The 23348-nt window shown below is 32.7% G+C and overlaps 2 protein-coding genes across 2 annotated transcripts; one reads left to right on the top strand and one right to left on the bottom strand.

Moving 5' to 3' along the window:
- Positions 1-6146: 6146 nt before the first annotated feature.
- Positions 6147-15048, top strand: LOC135961155 (protein pygopus-like). The gene is made up of 3 exons (XM_065512654.1): positions 6147-7015; positions 7078-10038; positions 14268-15048. Exons 2-3 carry the CDS (start codon positions 7361-7363, stop codon positions 14386-14388), a joined length of 2799 nt encoding a protein of 932 aa, XP_065368726.1. The 5' UTR covers positions 6147-7015; positions 7078-7360; the 3' UTR covers positions 14389-15048.
- A 5109-nt stretch (positions 15049-20157) lies between these two features.
- TTLL6B (Tubulin tyrosine ligase-like 6B) lies at positions 20158-23272 on the bottom strand. The gene is made up of 6 exons (XM_065498505.1): positions 22670-23272; positions 22077-22373; positions 21213-22010; positions 21056-21139; positions 20464-20980; positions 20158-20405 (listed from the first exon to the last, which is right to left on the bottom strand). Exons 1-6 carry the CDS (start codon positions 23080-23082, stop codon positions 20298-20300), a joined length of 2217 nt encoding a protein of 738 aa, XP_065354577.1. The 5' UTR covers positions 23083-23272; the 3' UTR covers positions 20158-20297.
- Positions 23273-23348: the final 76 nt, after the last annotated feature.

The raw sequence follows: 23348 nt of genomic DNA, 5'->3' as shown, positions 1-23348 counted from the left end.
GAGGTTGTCCCACATTTTAATTCATAACTTTGGTTCCACTGTACCGATTTGGCTGATTTTCAATACCAAACTGCTTAGGACAAAATTTAATTTTTTTTTTTTTACAAATCTAATATTTTTTAAATTTTTTAATAGAAAATCGTTTGATTTTGGATCCATAACTAATATTGCTCTGAAATCTTCTTGGAAAAATTCGAATCCATTCAGTTCAAAAGTACGCCTTATATTTTTAAAAAAGCAGATCAAGGCATGGCAAATTTTTAAAATTTAAATTTTGAAATCGGATTGACAACAAAAACAATGGCACGTGTTTAAAAATTTTACATGTCGAAGGTACCCTAATTTGAGCCCACATAGTACCGCCCCTGGAGAATTTGTAGGGCCCATTTTACTAACTTAAACTCGAATACTCCTTGGCAACGCTCACGTCAAATTTTATACCGATCGGGACAGCCGTTTAGAAATGTCATATTTATTTCCAAAAAATTTTGATTCTTCCCAATGTGCATTACAGTGAGCATAAGGGATCGAATTATAACAAATTTGATAAATAGTTTAACTCGTTAATGCGTTAGTATCTTTAAGAAATGTCAAGAGACGCTTTGAATATCGGGTATTCTAGCATTACTTTCGGAACCCATATGAATTTTCTTTATTCTCCCCATAACGATCACAAGATTATCGGTCGCTTTTGTAAAACAAACAAAAAATTAATTTAGAAAATATGTGGGAAAACTTAGTTTTTTTAAATATCTATTTGCGCTTTCAATACAAACTGTCTGTCTAGACAAAATTTTTCATTCGTTATACATAACAGGCAGTTAACTATTAAACATTTTAAAATTTAAACAAACAAAAAATACCATTCATTATAACAGTTATCCATTGATTTGTAACGATTTCTTTCTTCTCTGCTTAAGATGATCTAATTTAATTCAACCAGTTTTTCCATTGCAGCTCATATTAAATTGAACTTTTTCCACAAATCCAACAATACATAATGGGAAATTGTTTTCAATTTTGTTTTTTTTTTTTGAATTTGATACAGTTGCATGAATTTGATATACTACATACATGGTTTGTTTTATGCTCCATAAATGAATTTCGGAGGACATTGACATTTAAGTATTCAAATATGGTAACGTTTGTAAATGTCAAGTTAGTGGTCGTATGCATTTGCAATTGTTCATATTGCAATGAAAAATAAACATTTAGACGTAAAATGATCTTGTTAAATATTGAAAGTGAACAACAACGATATGCATGTAAAAATGTATAGTGTAAACTGGGAAACCAGAAATATCATGATTTAAAAACTTTTTTATGTTGTAGAAAACTAAAAATAGGATTTTTTATATTTATACATACATACATATATTTTTTTAAATTACTATGTAGTTCAATATTCATTATACATACGCTTAAGTCATTCCAGTTTGCATTTCAATTTATACAAAATTCAATTGCGACTAGTGTTTATAAACCGGTTAACCGGTTAACCGAAAAACCGGTTTTTCTTCCAAATCTCGGTTTTTTGCGAACCGGTTAATTTAAAATGTTGATTTTCGGTTAACCGGTTTATCCGGTTTGGGACTAAAATTGAAAAATCTCACGTTTTTGTGCATTTTTAATATTCATTGTATACACATTATTGGTCTGATTTGAAACCTAAACTGCTGATTTACAATACAAAACTCTTTAGATTAATATTTTTAAGAATTACAATGGTTCTAAATAATAGAGGACGATGAGTTTACTTAAAAACTTTTTTGCACATAATGAAACTATTAAAAATTAAATTCCGCATAATTCTATAAGTTTAGGCTAAATCTTACTAATGATTCATTAAAAAAATAGTGATGATCTTACCAAACGGTAAATTGAATTCGATGTACATACCTTCCTTCAATAAATTTGACTTCATTAGTGTATTTTGTTCTTAAAATTTTAATTTATTAATCATTTCGTTAGCTTTTTAGAAATATTACAGGAGAGACAAAAAACGTTCTAAAATTCATTATTTGAAATATTTATGAAATCTGATAATGGAGTTTTATATAATAACAAATAATCATAGCTAAGTGGAAGTACGTTTACATCTTATAGGTCCTTTTTTGGGACTTGGAACATTTTGTCTTTCATATCAGAAAGTAGAGGTGAAAATAAATTTCAAAGTTATCAAATATTAAACTAAAAAAGTGATTTATATTTTTTGGTTGAAATTTAATGAATAAACCAATAATTAAAACAAGTATTTTATATTTAGTAACATATTTATAATCATTTCTATTTGACTGAGATAATAATTTTGAAATTTTTACAAAATATATGGACTTAGCACTTTTGTATATTTATAGTTATTTAATATTAACCATTCCTGACTACTATAAATTAAAAAATTTAAAGCTGTATAAACTTTTTTGTACATTTTATGCTTTCTACACATATATGACGGTTAACCGGGTTAACCGGGTTTTTCGATGTCGGTTAACCGAAAAACCGGTTTTTTAAAAAAGGCCATTTTTCGGTTAACCGACAAACCGGTTTTTAAAAAAGTCGGTTTTTAATAAACACTAATTGCGACCCTATGAAGTTATATTCTGGATCCTTATAGAGAAGTTTATTGAAATCCACTTTGAACTGTCAAATACGCGAGATATCAGACAAAAGTATGCATTAACAAATAGATGTATCGAGTTACTGATGTAATTACAGATTCGAAATGAGAGAGACAATTTGAATAATAATTTAGAGTTAGGAGTTTTTGAAGATAGAATTAGGTCAGATATTGAAAACAGTTTTCGTGCTGAAATTATTAAGCTTCAGGAGGTGGTTAAGAGGCTATCGGATTGTCTGACAAAGGATAGTTTAGGGGGCAATTTCCAGTTAGTTTGCGAACATAGTAACCTTTTGTTTACATCCAAAGCGAAGGAATGGTGCTGGAGATTCCGGAGTTCTGTTAATCATATTTTCAAAACGTTTGTTTATTTCCTTTAAATAAACCGGATACTTTTGATTGCAAATAAAAGCTGTTTAGTAGTTTGAAAATTGTAACAACTCTTTATTTATTTAAAATGTACAACAACAGAATTAAATAGTCACTCTATGTTTTTTATACACGTTTATAAATTCGCAGATATACAGACACACTTTATAATGTACACGAATTCACTTGAAAATACAGCACACTTTAAGGCACTCAGTTGATGTTTATTCGAAAAGCGTATCTGATCAAATCACTATCGACAGCAACCTCTGCACCTATTTATAACACTGCCATCTGCACTCTAGATTGCTATTTAACTGTCTAGAGCTTTCTAATACATACGCCAGACAGGGCACACTTATGGTGTTTTCTTTTCTGACACAAAATGTTGCCTATAATATTTTGTACCATTTGTTAAAGGTTACCCATACCCTCATAATGTGTTGCATTTTTAACGATCACAATAGAACAAAAATCATTACCATTTATGCAATTTTTTTTATGTAGCTTCTAAATATTATAAAACTATACTTTTTGCTTACATAAAAAGTGGTGCATTTCTAACCTTTTGATAAAATTGAGGGTGAAACATGTAGCATATATTTTAGGGTTTTAGGGTAACATTATTAGAAAAGAACACGACCAAACAACATTTTATTCAGAAAAGAACACAAATAAGAGTAAAAGGCAGAATAAATGCATCATTTATGCCATAAAAGAAAACACCATTAGAAAGGTGACTGCATCACTACAACAATACAAAAACAACAGGTACTTTGTTTTTGTTAAAGTTGCCTGTTGTTGTTTTTGCTTTTGGGTTTGTTGTATTTTTCGCCACAACAACCACAAGTGAATTGACAATTCAAACTGAATAAAAAAAATAATCAGCTGTTTCATCACAGTCACCTTTCTAAGTGTGCCCTGACATACGCCATTTGTGGTGTACTTTCTACAATGTTCTTTAACTGAATATTCGAATTCGAATATACGGTCGCAGCAAACAGCGTTGCCATACTTACGATCAATGGTCAACTGAAAGCTTTTATTCAATGTTAATAATGCCCACAGATATCTTACAGTTTTCTATTACAGCACTGTTATTTGAAAGCATTATGCTACTTTTGAATCAGCCGTTAAAATCGTTATATTTGAATTCAAGTACAATTTCGTAACAATGTTGGAAAATCTAAGCAGGGCTATGAAAACTCATTTTAGTGATCATTTATCTGATCTGGACATAGTTGAATTAATGAGAGACAGAAAACAGGTTATTAACGAAAGTTTTGATGATTTTTAATACTCCGTTTTCAATTAAGCGGCCGTTTAAAGTATCCTCTTAACAGGATAAGACGAAAAATATTTGTTTTATTTACAAATTAATAACGTGTCTCTCTTGCGTCGTTTGGTATTAAGAAAAGGAGCCTTAAGTCTAGAGTAATGTACTTAGGTGAGAATCCGATAAATTTTAAATAGCAGATTAATAATCTTGAATTTGATAAAAAAAACTCTTTGAGTGAGGAGGACTTTGTTGAGGACATTTGTGAACTAAGGAAGCCAAGGGAAGATTTGTTGGAATTGTAGACATGACTGGCAATGCTGCAGTTTCATACAATTTCTTAATCAAAATATTCCTTATAACATAAGGAATAAAGTCTTCGTCTACCTGGACGATCTCCTCTTAGTGAGTGATAGTTTTGACAACCATATTTTTTAATAAAAGTTTCACAATTAATTCGTAAATCAGGGCTTACTTTAAACATATCGAAATGGTGTATGAAAGAGTTGCGATATCTGGGTTATATTATTGATTTGGGGTGTATAAAACCAGATTATAATAGAGTATCTGCCATCCAGAAACTTGCTGTCCCACGTTCCGTAAAGAAAGTCAGTGAATTTGTAAGCCTCGTCGGGTGGTACCGCTGATTTCTTGAAAATTTTGATTCACTAGTGAATTTGATAGCTCAAACATCTAACAACTAAAGAAAACATTAATAAGCTGTGATATCGACACCACCTGGCATATAAATTCGCCTTGCATTATTTTTTCACAAGTTAAATAGAGCCCAACAAACTTATTTTATAACGGAGCTCGAATGTCTGGCTGCCGTATTGAGTATAGAATAGTTTATGGAATATGTTGAGGGACACGACTTTTGTGTTGTTATAAAAATACCATGCATCGCTGAAATGTTAATGTGGTAGTCGAGTATTTGAATATAACGGAAATCCGATCTTATCTAGGAACAGATAACCGCTTGTGGGACTAAAACCTAAGTCAGATTGGCGTAGATGATGATCGTACATATTCATTAGGTTTTTCGCCTTAATATGCTTTTCGGACAACAATTGGTCAAGCATGGTAAATCTACGACATTATGAACAAGTATGAGAGCTATATTCGGCTGTGCCGAATCTTATATACCCTTCACCAAATTATACTTCAAAATAAAAATTTTAAATATTTTTAGGTAAACAAAATTTATTTTTTTTTCCAAAGTTGTTTTTTTAATTTTTTTGTAAATTTTTTTTTTCTAATTGTTATTTTAAAATTTCATATCTCAGCCATTTGTGGACCGATTTTGCTGATTTTAAATAGGAAACTTCTCGAAAGCATGTCTGACAGAATTATTGAAGATTTGGATCCCGAAGATATCTGGGGTCTTCAGAAAATTGATTTCAACATCTCCGCTATCTATAAGGATCCAGAATATATATACTTTATAGGGTCGGAAAAATATATTGTGGAAATTACAAAGGGAATGACAAACTTATGTACATATACCCTTCTTACGAAGGGGAAGGGTATAAAAAGCTGGATTTGTTAGAATGGGAATTAATGTCTTGTATTGAAAACTGAGATTGAGAAAACAAAATTTTAGTATTCAGTGATATTCTTTGAATTATTACAAATAAATTATAATATAAATGAACTTAAGCCTAATTAAAAAAAAATTTGCTTTCAAATTATATATATAAAAAGTTCGAATAATTACCAAAAATCTATAGAATACGGGACTTTTAAAAATTTCCCTTTTTCCCCAAAAAAAAAACCCCAAACAGAGTTGCATTAAAGGTATCACACATTTTCACTACCTTATACTACCAAATACAACCATGTAAAGTATTTCAGGAATTTTTCTTGCTTGTCAGTCAACGAAAATACAACCCTGTAATGGCGTGTGTTTGTGTACAAGAATTATCAAAAGTAAAAAAGAAAATTGACAAATTTTAATTATTTTTCGTGAAAATTCAAACAATTTTCAACAAACTCAAATAAAATATAATTTACACACGCTCAAATTGAAATTAAACACACAATTCATAAAGAAATGCATACAAACTACACAGAAATGCGGTATGATAAACTTTTCAAAGTGTAGTAAATTTTTTTTTGCAACGAAACTGACGACACAGGAACGACGGCTTATTTGATCAAGAAAAAAATTGCAGTACCATAAAATGGTTAAAAATTCACAATATCCATGCTTTCATAAATATATTACCATAAATATTCAGTAATTTTAACGAAATATCTGTATGCAACAAACAAATATTGCAAAAATAATTAAGGAATAAATTCATCAAGAAAAAAATCGTCAAAGAAAGTGAGCGGTGGTGCAAAAAAGAACAAAAACTTGTGAACAAGAAGAAGCACAAGCAGCAGCATACATTAGTGGCGAAAAAGTAAAATAAAAGAAAAAAAAGAATAAAAGCATTTACCAATAATAAAAGAAAAAAAACTAAAAAAGAAAATAGAGTTTCTTGTTGTTTGTGCAATTAATGCAATAAAGCAGCATAGAACTCTCCATAAAATATTTTTTTGTTAAATAAAGAAAACCTTAAAACACTTAAATCTTGTTAAAAGAGCAAGAAGAAGAAAAGGTGCTCAAGCACCAATATTTGGTGCTTTAGCTACCCCCCAAAAGGTGCTTCTGCAGAAAATGTTAAACTCTTTGCCAAAAGCCATAACGATGGCTTCATAATGCAAACAATTCACTATTAGCAATAAAAGAATTCTACACTAACACCGTAAGTACTATTTTTGTAATTGTAAAATAGAATAAAATAAAATGAATAAATTTTTATTACAGATTAAACATAAATTGGACAATGAATTCATTGAAAACTAAGTAGTGCGTTAATATCCAAAAACAACGATATTCATATTACGGAATCAATATAGACATTTTAGAAATACACAAGAGTAACAATAACAACAACACATTGGGGTCAGCTGCAGTCTGGTCTACAAACAGCAAACACCACGCTACATTTTTACTGCCTGCCCTTTGAGAGCAGGCCTTTATTAACATTGTTTCTTCCCGGCCACGTTAAATAAAAGCTGCCACCATTCGGAAGAAAAATACAAACAACATGACCCACAATATCGGTATGGCGCCATATCGTATGCCGGGTCCAGCGGGAGGTATATTACCACCCGATTTTAAACCACCACCTCCATCGGATATAATCTCGGCGCCGAGTAATCCGAAAAAGCGGCGAAAGACATCGAATGCCAACTCAGCAGCGGCAGTGGCGGCGGCCGCAGCAGCTGCAGCCGCTGCTGCCAACTCTATGCAGCAATCACAAGCACCCCCCACTCCACAGGATCTGCTGCCTCCTCCGCCGATGGGTGGCTATGGTGATACGATAGTGGCTTCAAATCCCTTTGATGACACACCGCCCAGCATGTCTAGTTCGATGTCAGCTATGAGCCACATGGGTGGTCCGCCAGGTCATTTTGGTCCCGGACCGGGTCCTCACATGGGCATGGGTGGTCCTCACGGCCCTCCTCCGCACATGCATCCACACATGCACCCTCATCATCCTGGCGGTCCACCACATCCACATCATCCCATGGGCGGACCTCCGATGCGCGGTATGAGTCCGATGGGAATGGGCAGTCCCATGGGCGGTCCAGGACCCGGTCATCCAATGGGACCTGGTGTTGGTTTGCCTCCACACATGAATCATGGTCGACCAGGTGGTCCTCCAATGGGTAGTCCTATGGGCGGAATGGCTTCAATGGGTGGCATGAGTCCCATGGGAGGTATGGGTGGTCCCAGCATATCACCGCACCACATGGGCATGGGTGGACTCTCACCTATGGGAGGGCCAGGATCGAATGGACCTCGTGGCATGGGTTCGCCAATGCCCGGAGGTCCTGGACCAGGTCAGGGCTCACCTATGAATTCACTGCCAATGGGTTCACCTATGAGCGGCGCTATCGGCAGTCCTCTGGGGCCGCCAACGTCTCAACAAGGTCCTCATCCGCAAAATCAGTCTCAACATCCTCCGCCTCACATGAATAACGGCCAAATGGGCCCACCTCCCATGCACAGTCCTCTAGGAAATGGACCGTCGCAGCAGAACCATATGTCTGGAGGTCCCGGACCAGGCCCAGGGCCTGGTGGGCAGCTACATCCCCCCGGCATGGGTCCAAATCAAGGTGGTATCTCTCCTGCTCACAGTATGGCCTCAAATTCAAGCGGCAATAGCAATAATCCCAACAGCAGCAACAATAACAACAATCAAAATCCAATGCTTTCCCCTGCGGCTCGACATGGAATACCACAATCACCATCATCCAGTATGAATGGACCCCTGCCGACATCATCATCTTCCTGTACGTCCTCCTCATCAAGCTCAGCGACAACGACGTCCACTGCGTCAACGTCAGTGCCTACAACTTCGCCAGCGCCAGGCAACGGACCGATGGCGATGTCTCCACATCATCCAATGAGTGGGAGTGGGCCAGGACCAGGACCTAGTCCCGGTCCCGTTGGCATGAATAATATGGGCGGCCATGGACCTAGTCCCCTGGCCTCTCCAGCTTTACCTGGTCATCCGAATTCGAACAGCAGCAACAACAATACAGGTGGTAATAATCCCATGAACAACATGGGTGGTGCTAGTCCTCATAGTAATAACGGCCCTATGGGAGGTCCCCCGATGGGTGGACCCAACAACAGCAACAACAACGGCCTAAATATGGGCGGTGGTGGTGGAAGTGGTGGACCAATGCAACAACAACAAATGAATCCTAATGTTCCTATGCAGCAACCGCAACAGTCACCGCACGCAAATATGCCCATGGGCAGTGGCGGCTCCGGTGGTAATGGTCCTAACTCAATGGGCATGGGCGGTCCCAATCAGATGTTACCTCCTCAACAGCCATCGCCGCACCTCGGTGGTCCGCAACACTCACAACTCATGAATCATCACGGCGGTCCCGGTGGTATGCCTTCACCTCACATGATGCACGGTCCTGGCGGCGGCATGGGCCCTCAAATGGGCATGGGTGGCGGCCCACCAAATCACATGGGTGGCGGTCCACCAAATCACATGGGGGGACCTCATCACATGATGGCCGGCGGTCCACATCACATGGGACCGGGTCCTAATTCGCATATGGGTAATATGGGTCCTGGAATGGGACCTGGCGGCATGAATGGTCCTCATCATCCTCACGGACCACATGGACCTCATGGTGGTCCCCACGGTGGTCCTCATGGCGGCCCTCACGGAAGTCCTCATAGCGGTCCCCACGGTGGTCCTCATGGTGGCCCTCACGGTGGTCCGCACGGTGGTCCTCACGGTAGTCCTCACGGTGGTCCTCACGGTAGTCCTCATGGCGGTCCACACGGTGGTCCTCACGGTGGTCCACATGGCGGTCCACACGGTGGTCCTCACGGTGGTCCACATGGCGGTCCACACGGCGGACCTCATGGTGGTCCTCACGGCGGTATGCCACCTCATCATCCTCATCACAATCCAATGGGCGGTGGGCCACCGCCTGGCATGTTTGGTGGTCCTGGTGGACCAATGGGTCCAATGGGCGGTCCTATGGGTGGTCCGATGGGACCTGGTGGCCCACCCAAACCAATGACAATGGGTGCAGGCAAAATGTATCCTCCTGGTCAACCAATGGTCTTCAATCCACAAAATCCGAACGCACCTCCAATTTATCCATGCGGCATGTGCCACAAAGAAGTCAATGATAACGACGAAGCTGTATTTTGCGAATCTGGTTGTAATTTCTTTTTTCATAGGTAAGTTTTCGATTTATTAGCAAATTGTATTTTTCTCTATAAATCGCAAACACATCTCATCAATCATCAACTCACAATTTATGAAAATTTTGTACACTAAAATTAAATTCTAAGTAACAACTAAGAAAAGCATTTATTATTAATTAAATTAACTTAAATCACTCATGTCTCATACATATTTGGCAATAAAACTTAAATTTTGCAAAACTCTACTATTGGCAAACTTTTTTTATTGCATAAAAAACTTTAAACAAAGTCAAAATGTATGTATGCACACTTTAATATTTAGTTTTACAATGTTACGATTTAACAAAGTAATGAGAAACCAACCATATACATATTTCGGTTTATTGTCCTTGATTTGACAATATGACCTATTACGATTGCATTGGCAAATTGTTTGGAAATCCCTTCAAGATTTAATTTTTTAATATAGATTTTATGACTTTTCATTTTGTTCACTCTCTTTGTACTCTTTTGTTATTGTTCTGTGGAATACTTTGATCATATTAAATGTCTTGTTATAGGCCTTTGTTAACATAACTTGCTGCTTAAAATATGTAGTTTTCCAAATTAGAAATTCACAAGGTTCGAATTAGCGCATTCTGCAGTACTTCCACTAATAAATCTTTTTAAAAAAGGTATATCTGTTATTTCTGATATTTTACAGTTTCATAAATTTCCTTAAACTTAGTATACAATCTTAAAGCATAGTAGTACATAATTAAAACTCTTTTGCGTATAATATAACGATAAACGTTTGTGTATATTTTATTGGTTGTATACTAGGCGATATTGGCACTTGCCACATTATCGCTCCAAAATAGATTTTAATTTAGTTTTTCTTCAAAAAGTTGTTCATAATTTACTAAAAAAATGTATCATTTCATAACCTCAATTCAAGATTACAACCACATGTATTGTTTAATATAAAATACACACCGGCGTAAAAACAATTATGCAAGGTATTGCATAAACGATATGCAAGAAAGAGTCAGGTCTAAAGTCTCAGGAACGGATCCAAATATACTTTATAAATCTTACGAACGAATATATAGTACTCTATATGATCACTATAGAAAATCAGGCCAGATATAAAAATACTAATTTCACAAAAAAAAATAAAAAATTTTCCAAAAAATCTACAATTTTATTTAAAAAAAAACGTATTTTTATAACAAATCGCTGATTTACAATAAACTTTTTATTATAAAAAAAATTGGCAAATATCACAAAAATAGTACATAACAAAACGTTATTTTGACAAAGGTTTTAATTTTAAAAATCTACAGTTTTCAAAAAATAATTGACTAGAAATTCGAAAATTTAATAAAGAAATCTAAAAAAAACTAAAAAAAAATAGCAGTTTCACAAAAAATATTTATGTACTTATGTATATCGGGGAAAAACGTCGATTTGAAAAAAAAAATACATTTCATGAAAAAGGTGCAAAAAATCACTAATTTACAGGAAGAATCAGTAATAAATTCAATTAAAAAACGATAACGATAAAAAACAAAATAATTTCAGATGAAATCGTAATTTCAAAAAAGTACTTGTTGCTTCGGGGGAAAAAACTGAAATCTCCAAAATATAATTTGCATAATTTCAAAAAGGAGATATTTCAAAAATTTTTTAATTTTACTAAAAATATAATTTATAAAAAATATATATGTAATTCAGAAAAAAACCTATATTTGAAAAAATCGCAAATTTCTCAAAAAATTTAAGATTTCAGAAAAAAGTTCACATTGCATTTATCTAATACTTTCCATTTCCAATTCAGAAATGATCAATTAAATTTAAAAATTAACCATTAGAGACTAATGCAGAAACACGTAAAGAATGGATGTTGTAGTAGTCATAACTCATTTCGAAATTTAATGATTAGTATATTAAAATGAAATGGTAGTATTCTTTGTTGGATGGTTGCCAAAGGCAGTGCATTTATTACTTCACATTGAACAATTATAGTAATATAAGTATTATTACGAAGGTTTGCGTTCAAATGAATTTATTACATCGATCTAAATTTAGGAGAATTAAGCTCATATTACCTTTTTAAAAACATGAAAATATGTCTTCAGAAAATCATATTTTTACAGTTTTTGGTTGAGGAATATTCAGTATTTAAAATGCTCTTACACAAATTGACATGTTTAGGAATTTATAATAAAAATATTGTTTTTCGGTTCTTAATTTTAGATTTTTCTATTCTAAAAGATAAATCCGTAAACCAAAAAATAAATATCGGTTCTAGTTTCAGTTAAAACCGATCACGAAAGTTAAATTAAACTCTTTTTCAAAAGCTTAATATAAAAAAGGCGTAACTATTTTTTTTTTTTTTCAAAAATATCACTGAAAAAAGGGTTATATAAATAACCATTGAGAATTATACATAGAGACGAGACACTCCGATTTGTCAAACAAAAATACAACAAATCATATGCCTGATACAAAAACAAAATACATTGACTAGCATGTATTTTGTTGTTGCAAGAGTAAGGTTTTTGACAACAGACTTAGGTTTTTGACAAGTACGTCTCGTCTCTATGTTCCTATGTAAATAACTTCATTAAAATAAAAAAAAAATTAAATTTTAAATGAGAAATGAAATGTATCTCTTATTAAAAATTGCATTAAAATTTTTTTTGTGTCCAAAATTTTATGAATTTTATTAAGTTTTTTCCTTCTCCTGTAAAGTAAAAAAATCGACTTACGCCTTTTTTTATTAAGCCATCGATAATTAAAAATGGTGTAATAAATGTATAGTAATTCATAAAATGGGAACGGCTGGGATGATTTCTGTAAAATTTTTTGTCAGTTGTTCGTATTTTCGAGGAGAAGGTTTTTACAGAAGAAAATTTTGGAAATTCCCTCCGGAAAAGTCGGAAAATTGGAAAAATCGAAAATGGAGTTTTTGTATGAAATTTTGAAATTATTAATTATTATTCCTTAATGGCTTTCCAAATCAAACAATAGAAAGTTCTTAGTGTAAATCATGGAAAATTTCGGAAAATGCGAAATGTATTATTACTCTAAAGTTTGTCTGAAGGCTTACAATTGGGGCGAGGCGAAGTTCGCCGGGAACGCTTTTTATAAATTATTTGGGTGATTTAAACGGTCTGTTATTAGGTCATATTGTCAAAATATATTATGATAGTTTAACAAATTTTTGTTGAGCTTCAAACAAAAAAGTTCTAAGTCATAAAATAGCACTTTTTTGTTTGAAGCACAACAACAATTTGTTTATACTATCATAATATATTAGGACATTATGACCTAATAGCAGACCGTTTGAATCCCCCAATTATAAATATCAATCTTTGCCGTATTACGTATGTATATAATATTGAATGCAGCTGACAAAAAGACAACATGGTTTTGATTCAAGCAATATTTCAAGTCTATAATGACAAGGAGAATGCGACCTCCTTACCTGAAATTACAAAGGTACTTCCCAAAGGTATTACAATTTCGAAACTCTCTTTTTAAACATTTCAGTTTACACCGTTTTATTTACATTCTAGGACTAATTTCATGACATATCTGGTTTTAATTAAATTTATATACAATTGGGGAATTCACACGGTATGCTATTAGTCATATTGTCATAATGTCGTAATATATTACAATAGTTGTTGTTGTGTTTTAAACAAAAAAAGTATTATTTTATGACAAAGCGATTTTAAGCGATTTCTAACACAACTACAATATTTAGCTGGAATTAGCATTTATTGTTTTCAAAATGTTGAGCACTAACGGAAAAAATACAGGCATTGTGGTTTTTTGCATTTTGTTATTCCATGGATTATAGAAAAACAAACAATGTGCGCTTAAAAACTTATTTTGGAATATTAATATTGTTGGTAAGGGCTTTATATGAATGCTATTGTGGATCACATTAGTTTTGAGAAAAAAAACTAAATGTACAATTCTACAAGATTTGTATAACAACGGTGTATATTATATTTAACCTCCATTTTCATAAGAGTTATACTAACTAATTTTATTTAACATTTTAAAATCTAAATAAAATCAACGATTTTCAATAACATTATTATGCCGAATAAAAAAATATTACAGGGTACTTTTCGTTTATAGATTTCAGTAAGACAAAAAAATAAAAATAAATTGTTTTACAAACATTTGCACAGGACTTTTGCAAATATTAACTTAAAGAAACTTAAACTAATAATCAAAAACAAACTTAAATTTTATGCTTGCAGAACCTGTGTTGGTTTAACGGAGGCCGCTTTCAAAATGCTAACAAAAGAAGTTTATGCTGAATGGTGCTGTGACAAGTGTTTATCCACCAAACACATACCAATGGTCAAATTCAAATGTTAAAGAAAGCTAAAAACAGAAGCAAAACAGAAAATGAAAACAAAAACACAATGGTCACACACAGTTGACAATGCAACGAACTTTACTAATGCAATGTTTTGGTTGTTTATAACAAGACAATGAGTGATAATTATCGAAAACAAAAAAAAGAAATATTATTTTTTTTGAAAATAAGAATTAAACAAAAATGTATGTAATCAACGCTCCTCCCTGTCGCAGTACATAAGCAACTGAAAGGACTGCCTCTTTGATTGTATAAACAAAAAACAAAAATTAACAAAAAAACAATATATTTAAACACAAGAACATTAAAACAAACTGTATTAAAAATACTTAGTTTATAACAACAACGATTACAACAACAATACAACAACAACCAGCACCACCAATTTAAAAGCACAGAAAATTCGAAAAATACAAACAAAACAAAAAAACTTAAAATCATGTTGAAAATATGAAAGAAAAAAAGAAAAACGTGTAAACACCATCATCAAATCAACATCATTCTTCAGTAATTATAAAAAAAATTTAGGAAAATGCAATTAAGAATGAACATTTATTAGACGAAGATGAAGAAAATTGTATAGTAATTTTTGACATTAAATGAAAAAATTAATAATAATTAAATAAAAGTTAAGCAATTGAGAAAACAAAAAAACAAAACTATTTGTAACATGTTTAAGAATTAATTCAAGAAAAAGAAAAAAAACAAAAAACAACAACAATATTAAGTACTCATTAAAAAAAATCATCATTATTTTCTTTTTAAGTCTAACATTACATTCATCACAGTCACTCTCTCTCTCACTCACTCACTCTCTTTCTGTCGCAATAAATGTATAAAATAAAGTTAAAAAATAATAATTTATAGAAAGAAAGAAATAAAAAAAACAATAGTTGAATCCAAATTCTTTAAATAATGTTGGTAGCTCGTTTTTAATTTTCGAAAAATAGCGAAATTTTAGACAGGCTCTTTCTACTCTTAACTAACGAAGGTAATTTGCTTACCCAACGTGCGGCTAACTACCCAATTGTGTTATGATTTAAAGCGTTTAGAAGCGGTAGTGATTGATGGATGGACCTGCATGAATTTCGTTAAATATTTATAAAGAACAAAATTAAGGTTGTTTATTTTCTTATCTTTTGTACACTTATTTTCTACATCTTAAGCATTTCTTAGCCAGGTTTAAATGAAATAAAACTTAAAAAATAGCAAACCCTCACTCACTCACTGCTCCATCTTACCCCAAAGCAGAAAGTTAAAAAGAAAAATTAATTAATATTAACAAATAGCAACAGAATTTGTAAAAAAAAACATGTCTACTGTAAATTTTGTTTCATTGTTTATTAGCATTCATATTAATTTTACTTTTATAATCATTTTTTAAAAATAATTTTCATAATTTGTACAAAATTAAAAAAACTAAAGCCATAAAGTTTACTTACTCGCCCACTCATACACACACACACTCACATACTCTATCTCTCTCCCTACTCCTCCCTCTCTCTATAAAATAAATGACACAATTAAATCTTAAACAAAAAACAAGAAATACTTAAAACAATAATAATAATAATAGCATTGTGTATTAAAAATAAATAAATTATAATGAAAAAAAAAACAAAAAGCAAAACAATATAAATATTTTTTAAACAAAAATACAACTTAACATTGAATTTATATTTAGAACAACAACAAATAAGTAAATACATAATAAAATAATAATTAAATACATAACATAACAAAAAAACAAAAACAAAAAATAAATGTACTTTAATTAACATTACAACAACAAAAACCCCATTAAAATACAACTTAATAAACAATAATATGTTTGTAATTATAAAAGAAATGCAAGTAAATAAACAAAACAAAAAGGAAACGAAACAAAACAAAAAAACAATTGTATTTACAACTAAAGGAGAGAGATCTTTTTTAATACTTAAAGCAACAAAACAAAATACAAAAATAAATTGTTTTTAACACATTTTATTTAATTTGTTTTAATTTTTATTTGTGTGTAGTTTTTTTACGGTACTAAAACTAATAATCATCCTGTTCGAGTGTATTTTGTTTCTATGAATTTTATTTTTTTTTAAACGTAATGTCATTATTTTTTAATTAATTTGTTTTAAGTTTATATTTTTATTATTTTTTTTTTATTAATTTTACCATATTTTTTATATAAACAAATCGTTTTTAATGTTATATATCATATAAATACAAATAAAAATACAACAAAAAGAAAGAAAAAAAATTAAAATATATAAAAAAAAAATAATTAAATTTACTGTTTATGCCGTAATATTATTGATCAATTAATATAAAGCAAAGAAAAACAAAACACTAATAAATATATATATACATACATATATATATATACAATAATATATATAATAATATAATAATATTAATTATATTATTACTATAAATAAAAATTAATAATGATTATGATGATAATAAATCTATATATATAAATATTAAATCATAATAATTATAAAACTATAAGTTATTTATAATTAAATAAAAAAAAAATTACAAAAAAATTAAATCCAATTGCTTTTGTTTTTAGTAATAAAGGGTTTTTAACAGTATCTGGATCTGTTCTATATTATTAATGCACTGATGCCAAATTACCATGGTAAGTTACACAATTTAGCAGCACGTATAAGGAATAAAACTTTACTCATACTTAGCTGGATATGTACGAAGAGCCGATTCGTATTCCTGTTTTCTAATTACATATGTACAATAAGTGCCGTGTGGAAAACATGTGTTTTTTTAAATTGATATTACGATTGTCGAATACGACAAAGTTCCCAAGAAGTTTATATTGATTTATAAGACAGATGATTTTTAAAGCTTTACTTTCATAATTAGGCTGAATGTCATCAGAAGAACGCAGTGTTGTTCGCAAACTACACAACCAGTCTCGCACATACCACAGCTTTTTACACTAACTGAACTTTCTTAGGAAATCAATTCAGCCAAACAACCGAAGGCGATTATCTGAGTGGCCGCCAGTCGCTCGTATGGTGTAGAGGCAAACGCTCACCACCCCCTAGATTTAAACAAGGAGTTCCACAGGACGTGGTCGTGTCGCCACGTCTGGTTAACTTCTATATCGCTTATTCAATTTGAGCTTAATTCACTAAAATCCTTATTTGGAACTAAACAAATTTCAGCCATTCATTTTATAATTATAAATCCTTTCTCAAAATCTAATTCTTTAGCTTCACTCAAAGGCTTTTATTTAAATAGAATTCATTAATCGTTGTAGTACCAGATTTCACTCAAACTTTGTACTGACTGTGAATAATTCCAAAAATGTTCACCTTTGACGTCCTCTTTACCTCCTCAGCTCAGCAATCACGTACAATTTGCAAAGTAGAAACAATGTTCTTAAAGCGCTAGCCGATGCACAGTTGGAGCCTTCCTCATGGCGTGTCAGGAAGGACCTTCGCATATACGAGGAAAACATACAAAGGCAGCTTTGGACGACACTCATAGAGACGTCAATAATACTGCGGTTGCATGAATGTCGTACTTGGAGGGCGTCCACAGCAGACTCGCAGAAAACCCTACCGCGGAAAACAAGAGTAGTTCTGGCACAACTGAGGTCGGGATGAAGCAACATTATTAATGCCTACTGGCATTAATAACGGTCCCACACAGACCTTGCCGTCCCAAATTTATGCTCAGCTTGTGGCCAGGGTCCCCATGACCCCCCACATATTCAACTGTCCAACAAACCCTACTTCACTTAGTCCAACGGAGTTATGAACCCAATTGAAGTAGAACAATATCTTGCCTTGACCTCGATTCAGATCCTCCAGAATAGAAAATTGTATGATTTTAGCTGATACAACAACGAAATTATATTCAGCCCAATTATGAATAAAAATTCCCCGGGAGTTTTCTCCCTTTTCCCATTTTTCCTATGTAAATTCAATGGGAAAAAACTACCGGGGAATTTTTTATTCATAATTGGGCTGATAATGTTCGAACAAAGAATCGTAACAATTCAACCACAACTATATCAACCTTTTTTCACCCTACTGACTTGGGTTTCTTTCTTGTTTCGAAGAAGCATTACCAGATATTGATTGTTGTTGTTGTAGGAGTAGTGTTTGCTGAGTTGACAGCCCTTGGACGAGTGAACTCGTGGGAATGTAATACTGGACGCCTTGGGCATCTTTTTACGTGCATTCGTATGGTTAGGGTGATGGCTCTAATTAGTCGGATGAGGAGATTGCTTTACCCATAGTATCCCAACGGGAAACATGGAAATCCCATGTGTGTTACGCTATAGACTTTAATGTCTGTTTAACCTTACCATTTAATGCATGAATTCCACTTCACAAATGTGAATTTATTTTTGAAGTGGAATTTATGCATCCCAACTTCAAGGGTCTGAGAATCAAGATGGTGGAAATCACAGAGAATATGCTTGGTAAAAAAAATATTATTATCCGCTGATATTCAGGATATATAATACCATTCGGAGCTACATATCTGTCTCAACCGAACCATTTCTAGAACTCATGAGCATTTGAATTGAAATCAACAAAGTAAATGATAATGCTCTTCCCGAGAGTTAGTAGAACTCGGTGTGAGAATTTCTCCACAAGCGTAATGGTTTATTCTCCCCAGAGATTTGCATTTCCGCTTTTCGTCTATATACCCAAGTACACTCAAAACAGTACACTCAAAAACCTGCTATAAGAGTCTTTCTAGTCGCAAAGTAGTTCAGGGTTGATTAACAAGTCATTGTCATTATTTCAATCAGGCTTTTGCATCTAGTTCTGGTAAGTGTATGATAAAAGACTTTGTATAATGGTTCCTGTTCTATGTCGTTTGTTTCAACCGCATGTCTTTTCGATAAACCCTGGTGGAGTACCATTTATAACTCAAATCGGAAATTGGTGGAGTACCATGATCAGTCTTAATATTGATCCGAATGTTTAAGCGTTCCAGCTTCCTATATAATGATATGTGTAGGTCGACTAGGCACGTACTTGAATAGGAATGTGTGATTCTTTTTACACCGCCAACAAATTTCAAATAGGTATTGCGGCTTTTATTTAACATCCAGAGAGATATGTAGGTAATGAAAAACGATATATTGTTCTCGAACTTCTCAACCTTTCAGTCAATGACAAACTTTTCCTCTAGGGTATATTTATATTGATATTTTGTGACCATCATCAAGAAGAGAGGCAGGAAATTAATGTAAATGATACCATTTTTTAAATACAAAACAATTCCGAACAAAGATCAATAATGACGATCATCATAGTGTAATCAGTAGAAAAACACTAGTAACTGCTAACTTTCCCTTTTGGAAATTTACTAACCAAAAATTAGCATAGATATTATTCTTATGCAAAGCGCCAAAATCAGTAGTGTCACACTCTTTTAGTAATTAAACTGTTTTATTTGTGTATTATTCAGCTAAATTTGGTCAATCTAACGATAATTGGATCTTTGCTCCGGAATGACCCAAATCTCACTCGGACAAAGACTCAGTGATAGTTGTATCTACTGGAAGTTTTATCCCCAGGAAAGTACTTTCGTCGACAGCAGAGCTGTCATAACAACAATGATGGTGTGATAGCATAACGATTCTCCTGAAAGTGATGTAGTTTATGCTCATATATGTACCTAATCAATCCGGATTTTATTTTCTGATTTCTATTCAAAGTTAAAAAAAAGATTTGGATAACAAAGCTTAGAATAAAGTTAGTTAAGCGGAAATATACATATTTAAGATCGAGTAAAATAAAATCGTTTAATTATTAAAATATACAAACATTTGTACTTTAGATGTTTCAAAAATATTGCATACATAAATACGATACAACAAATAATAATTACATTCAATACAAAAATAATAAATTGTCCATAAAATTTAGGTCGTGTATATTTTGCTTCCTCCTTCGAGACTACGATGAAGATTAGGAAATTTAACAATATCGGCTTTGGTTAGACAGCCAGCATTATAAAGCATAGTATATATCTTTAAGAAAAATAAATCCTTTATAACTTCAAAGCAACTTTATGCTAATTCAACATACCATTTCTGTGACTTTAAATTCCTTTAAGATCTCAGCTCTCATTTGCATATAAGTTACACGCAAACGTTCCTCTGCTGCTGAAATAAAATCTGGCGCCCAGTGAGCCTGTGAACGTATCAATTCTTGGCGTTGTTTTTCTGCTATAATCCTTGGTATACTGAGTCTTCTTCTTTGACGATCTTCGAATTTGATATCGCCAACTTTACGTTTAAACATTTCCGTTTGTTTTTGTTTCTTCTCTTCTAAATCTTTGCGTAGTTTTTTGGAAACTTCTTCACGTTTCTTACTGGATGCGGTGTCGGCAAAGATCGATGATTGATTTAATTGACCGTAAAACTGACAGTAATAATTGAGTTTATGGGGATCATTGGGAGGCATTATACGACGATAGTCACCCAAATGACTTTCTTCCCAGGCAATTTGTTGGGCTATAGCACTGACAGGACATTCAATTGTTGTGTTACTTAAGGATTTGTCGGCTAAGGTACTAATGTTCGTAACATTGTAACTTTTAGATCTAAATAAGTGCAATTTGTTTTTTAGTTTTAAAATGAAATAAAATAAAAGTTTTTCTTTGGTATTTATTACTTACAAACTTCCCGGACATTCAATTGTTGTGTTATGTAAGGATTTGTCGGTTAAGGTGTTAATGTTCGCAGCATTGTAACTTTGAGATCTAAATAAGTACAATTTGTTTTCAATTTTAAAATTTAGAAAATAAGGTTTTTTTCTGTTGTTGTATTACTTACAAACTTGCCGGTTTGGTCTTCAATAAACGCTGCTTTATACGTTTGCGATCCTCACGCAATATTTGCCTTTTATCTGCCAATACTGTACCAATTAAGGAGAGTGTGTCCCTTATTAGGGGCCTCTTGACTTGAAGATCAACCAGTTCATTGGTATGAAAACTTGGCGAGTGATTGACTTCCAATACATAAGGTTTCATTTTCGAATCGACTAAAATATCAAAACCCAATATTTCAAAACAAGCCTGTATCTTGTCGTGCGACGGAAAACATGCATGATAATTATGTTTCAAAATAGGCCAAGCACTAAGTATAGTTTTTATAATAATATCATCAATTCTATCCCAAAAACCCTTTACATCATAGTTTTGACGACGCATCCAACTATTGATGGCACCGAAATTTCTTTTACTGCCACAATCATCGCTATCACACGATTCGTATTGGGAGTTTTTCTTATTAACCGAATAGTTAGTTAAATGCATATACAAATTGTCACTATTATCCATGGAGGGCTCTACATATTTGTTGGTGGCTAAACGAGCCAAACCTTCGTTGTATACGAAAATCCTCAAAGGATCTACAGATGTTATTAAAGCATACACCCTCAAATCAAACTTGTAGCCATCTATAAGTAGAGGCTTACTAATATAAGTCTGGCAGATCATACGTTCCGCAGTCGAAACACTTTTCAAATCATTTGTCAGCCATATACCCCTTCCTTGAGCTCCAGCATCCGGTTTAATAATAAACATTTTCTGTTTATTATGATTATTGGCATAATTTAAAGCTTCGCCGTAACTTAATTAAGCATATGGAATTTTTACTTTATTATAGTTGAATTATTTGCATTAAAACTTTACTTACTCTGCTGGAAATATCCAGGTTTTGGGAAATATCTTATAATCTTTGGGATATAATTTGAGCATGCGATTTAAATTTCTTGATAATAAATCCTTACGACAAATTTCCATCATGCCTGGATAATGATTAATCTGTTGAAATCTTTTCATATTCTTGTAGATTTCTACACCCGGCAATGAATCTGTCCACAGAATATTCCACCGTTTGTTTTCCTTAACCACTTTAAAACCTAGACTTTTAGCAATTCTACCAATAAGATTGTAGCGTGAATTACAAACACAAATACTGCAACGGGTAGCACTATAAAATGAGAAATTGTTGTAAGTGTCCATGATCAATTAAAATCATTGTAATGTGAGACTAAAATAGAGAGCATGGATCTCTTAGCACTACAAAACTAAGAGCTTATTGTACATTAACTCAATTATAGGGAAGTGATTACGAAAAAAAAAATGTTGTTTTTCAGAAAGTTGAACAAGAATAATTTTTTAACCAATTTCTTATTATTTGCTATAAGAATAAAGCGCAGTTGTAATCGAATTACATATGTACTAGGCTGGCAATACATTAAAGAAGATCCCATATTGCGAATTTACCTGACAGACGGCATTAATTCTGTGCTGTCACTCAGATTTTTGTTACTTGCTCCAGCTAAGCATTCAACTTGATAACAAGTATTATTTAAATGAATTAAACCATTTACTTTACCACATTCGTTACATGACTTAGACTGAAGTTTACTGGGACTTGAGTACTTTCGCTGTTGGAATTTTAATTTATTTTTGATTTTTACTTTGTCTACTCCAGTTTCGCAACAATTCTCTGTTGAAAGAATGCTGTCATTGACAGCAGCGTCATCTTTGAACTCAGTAGTACCAGAAGTTTCACAAAAGACACTTTCCAAATGGCATTCAATGCGCTTCCGTTCTCTTTCTTTGCGTAATTTTTCTTTTGAAATATGCCGTAACATTTGTATACGTTTGAAAAATTTGGATTTTTTTAAAATCATTTTAAATTTTTTATGTATAATGTATTTCGTTAGAGTTTCGTTTGGCTATTTCTTTAAAATGTTAGCAACTGTTTTGTATGCAATAGTAAATTTTAAATTATTTTTGAAAAATTCCAAGTATCATTTTAGGAATGAAGTTAAAAAATATTTTTTTTTTTTAAATTCAATAATTTTAATTTTGAAGCAAATATGCACAGATTACACAAACAAATATGTATTGACATTGAAAAAAATATGTGTTATGAACTTTTTACAACAGAAAATCG

The sequence above is a fragment of the Calliphora vicina genome, chromosome 1, assembly GCF_958450345.1.
Source record: "Calliphora vicina chromosome 1, idCalVici1.1, whole genome shotgun sequence".
Classification (NCBI taxonomy): domain Eukaryota; kingdom Metazoa; phylum Arthropoda; class Insecta; order Diptera; family Calliphoridae; genus Calliphora; species Calliphora vicina.
Note: the sequence above shows the minus strand (reverse complement) of the source record. Positions and strands in the feature narration are given on the sequence as shown.

Bases quoted from the DNA above. Each gene is read 5' to 3' on its own strand.
- LOC135961155 (XM_065512654.1), top strand. From the start codon at position 7,361: ATGACCCACAATATCGGTATGGCGCCATATCGTATGCCGGGTCCAGCG. The intron at 10,039-14,267 runs GTAAGTTTTCGA...TTATGCTTGCAG, and splicing joins TGTAATTTCTTTTTTCATAG to AACCTGTGTTGGTTTAACGG.
- TTLL6B (XM_065498505.1), bottom strand. From the start codon at position 23,082: ATGATTTTAAAAAAATCCAAATTTTTCAAACGTATACAAATGTTACGG. The intron at 22,374-22,669 runs GTAAATTCGCAA...CTCATTTTATAG, and splicing joins GAATTAATGCCGTCTGTCAG to TGCTACCCGTTGCAGTATTT. The intron at 22,011-22,076 runs GTAAGTAAAGTT...TGCTTAATTAAG, and splicing joins ACCTGGATATTTCCAGCAGA to TTACGGCGAAGCTTTAAATT.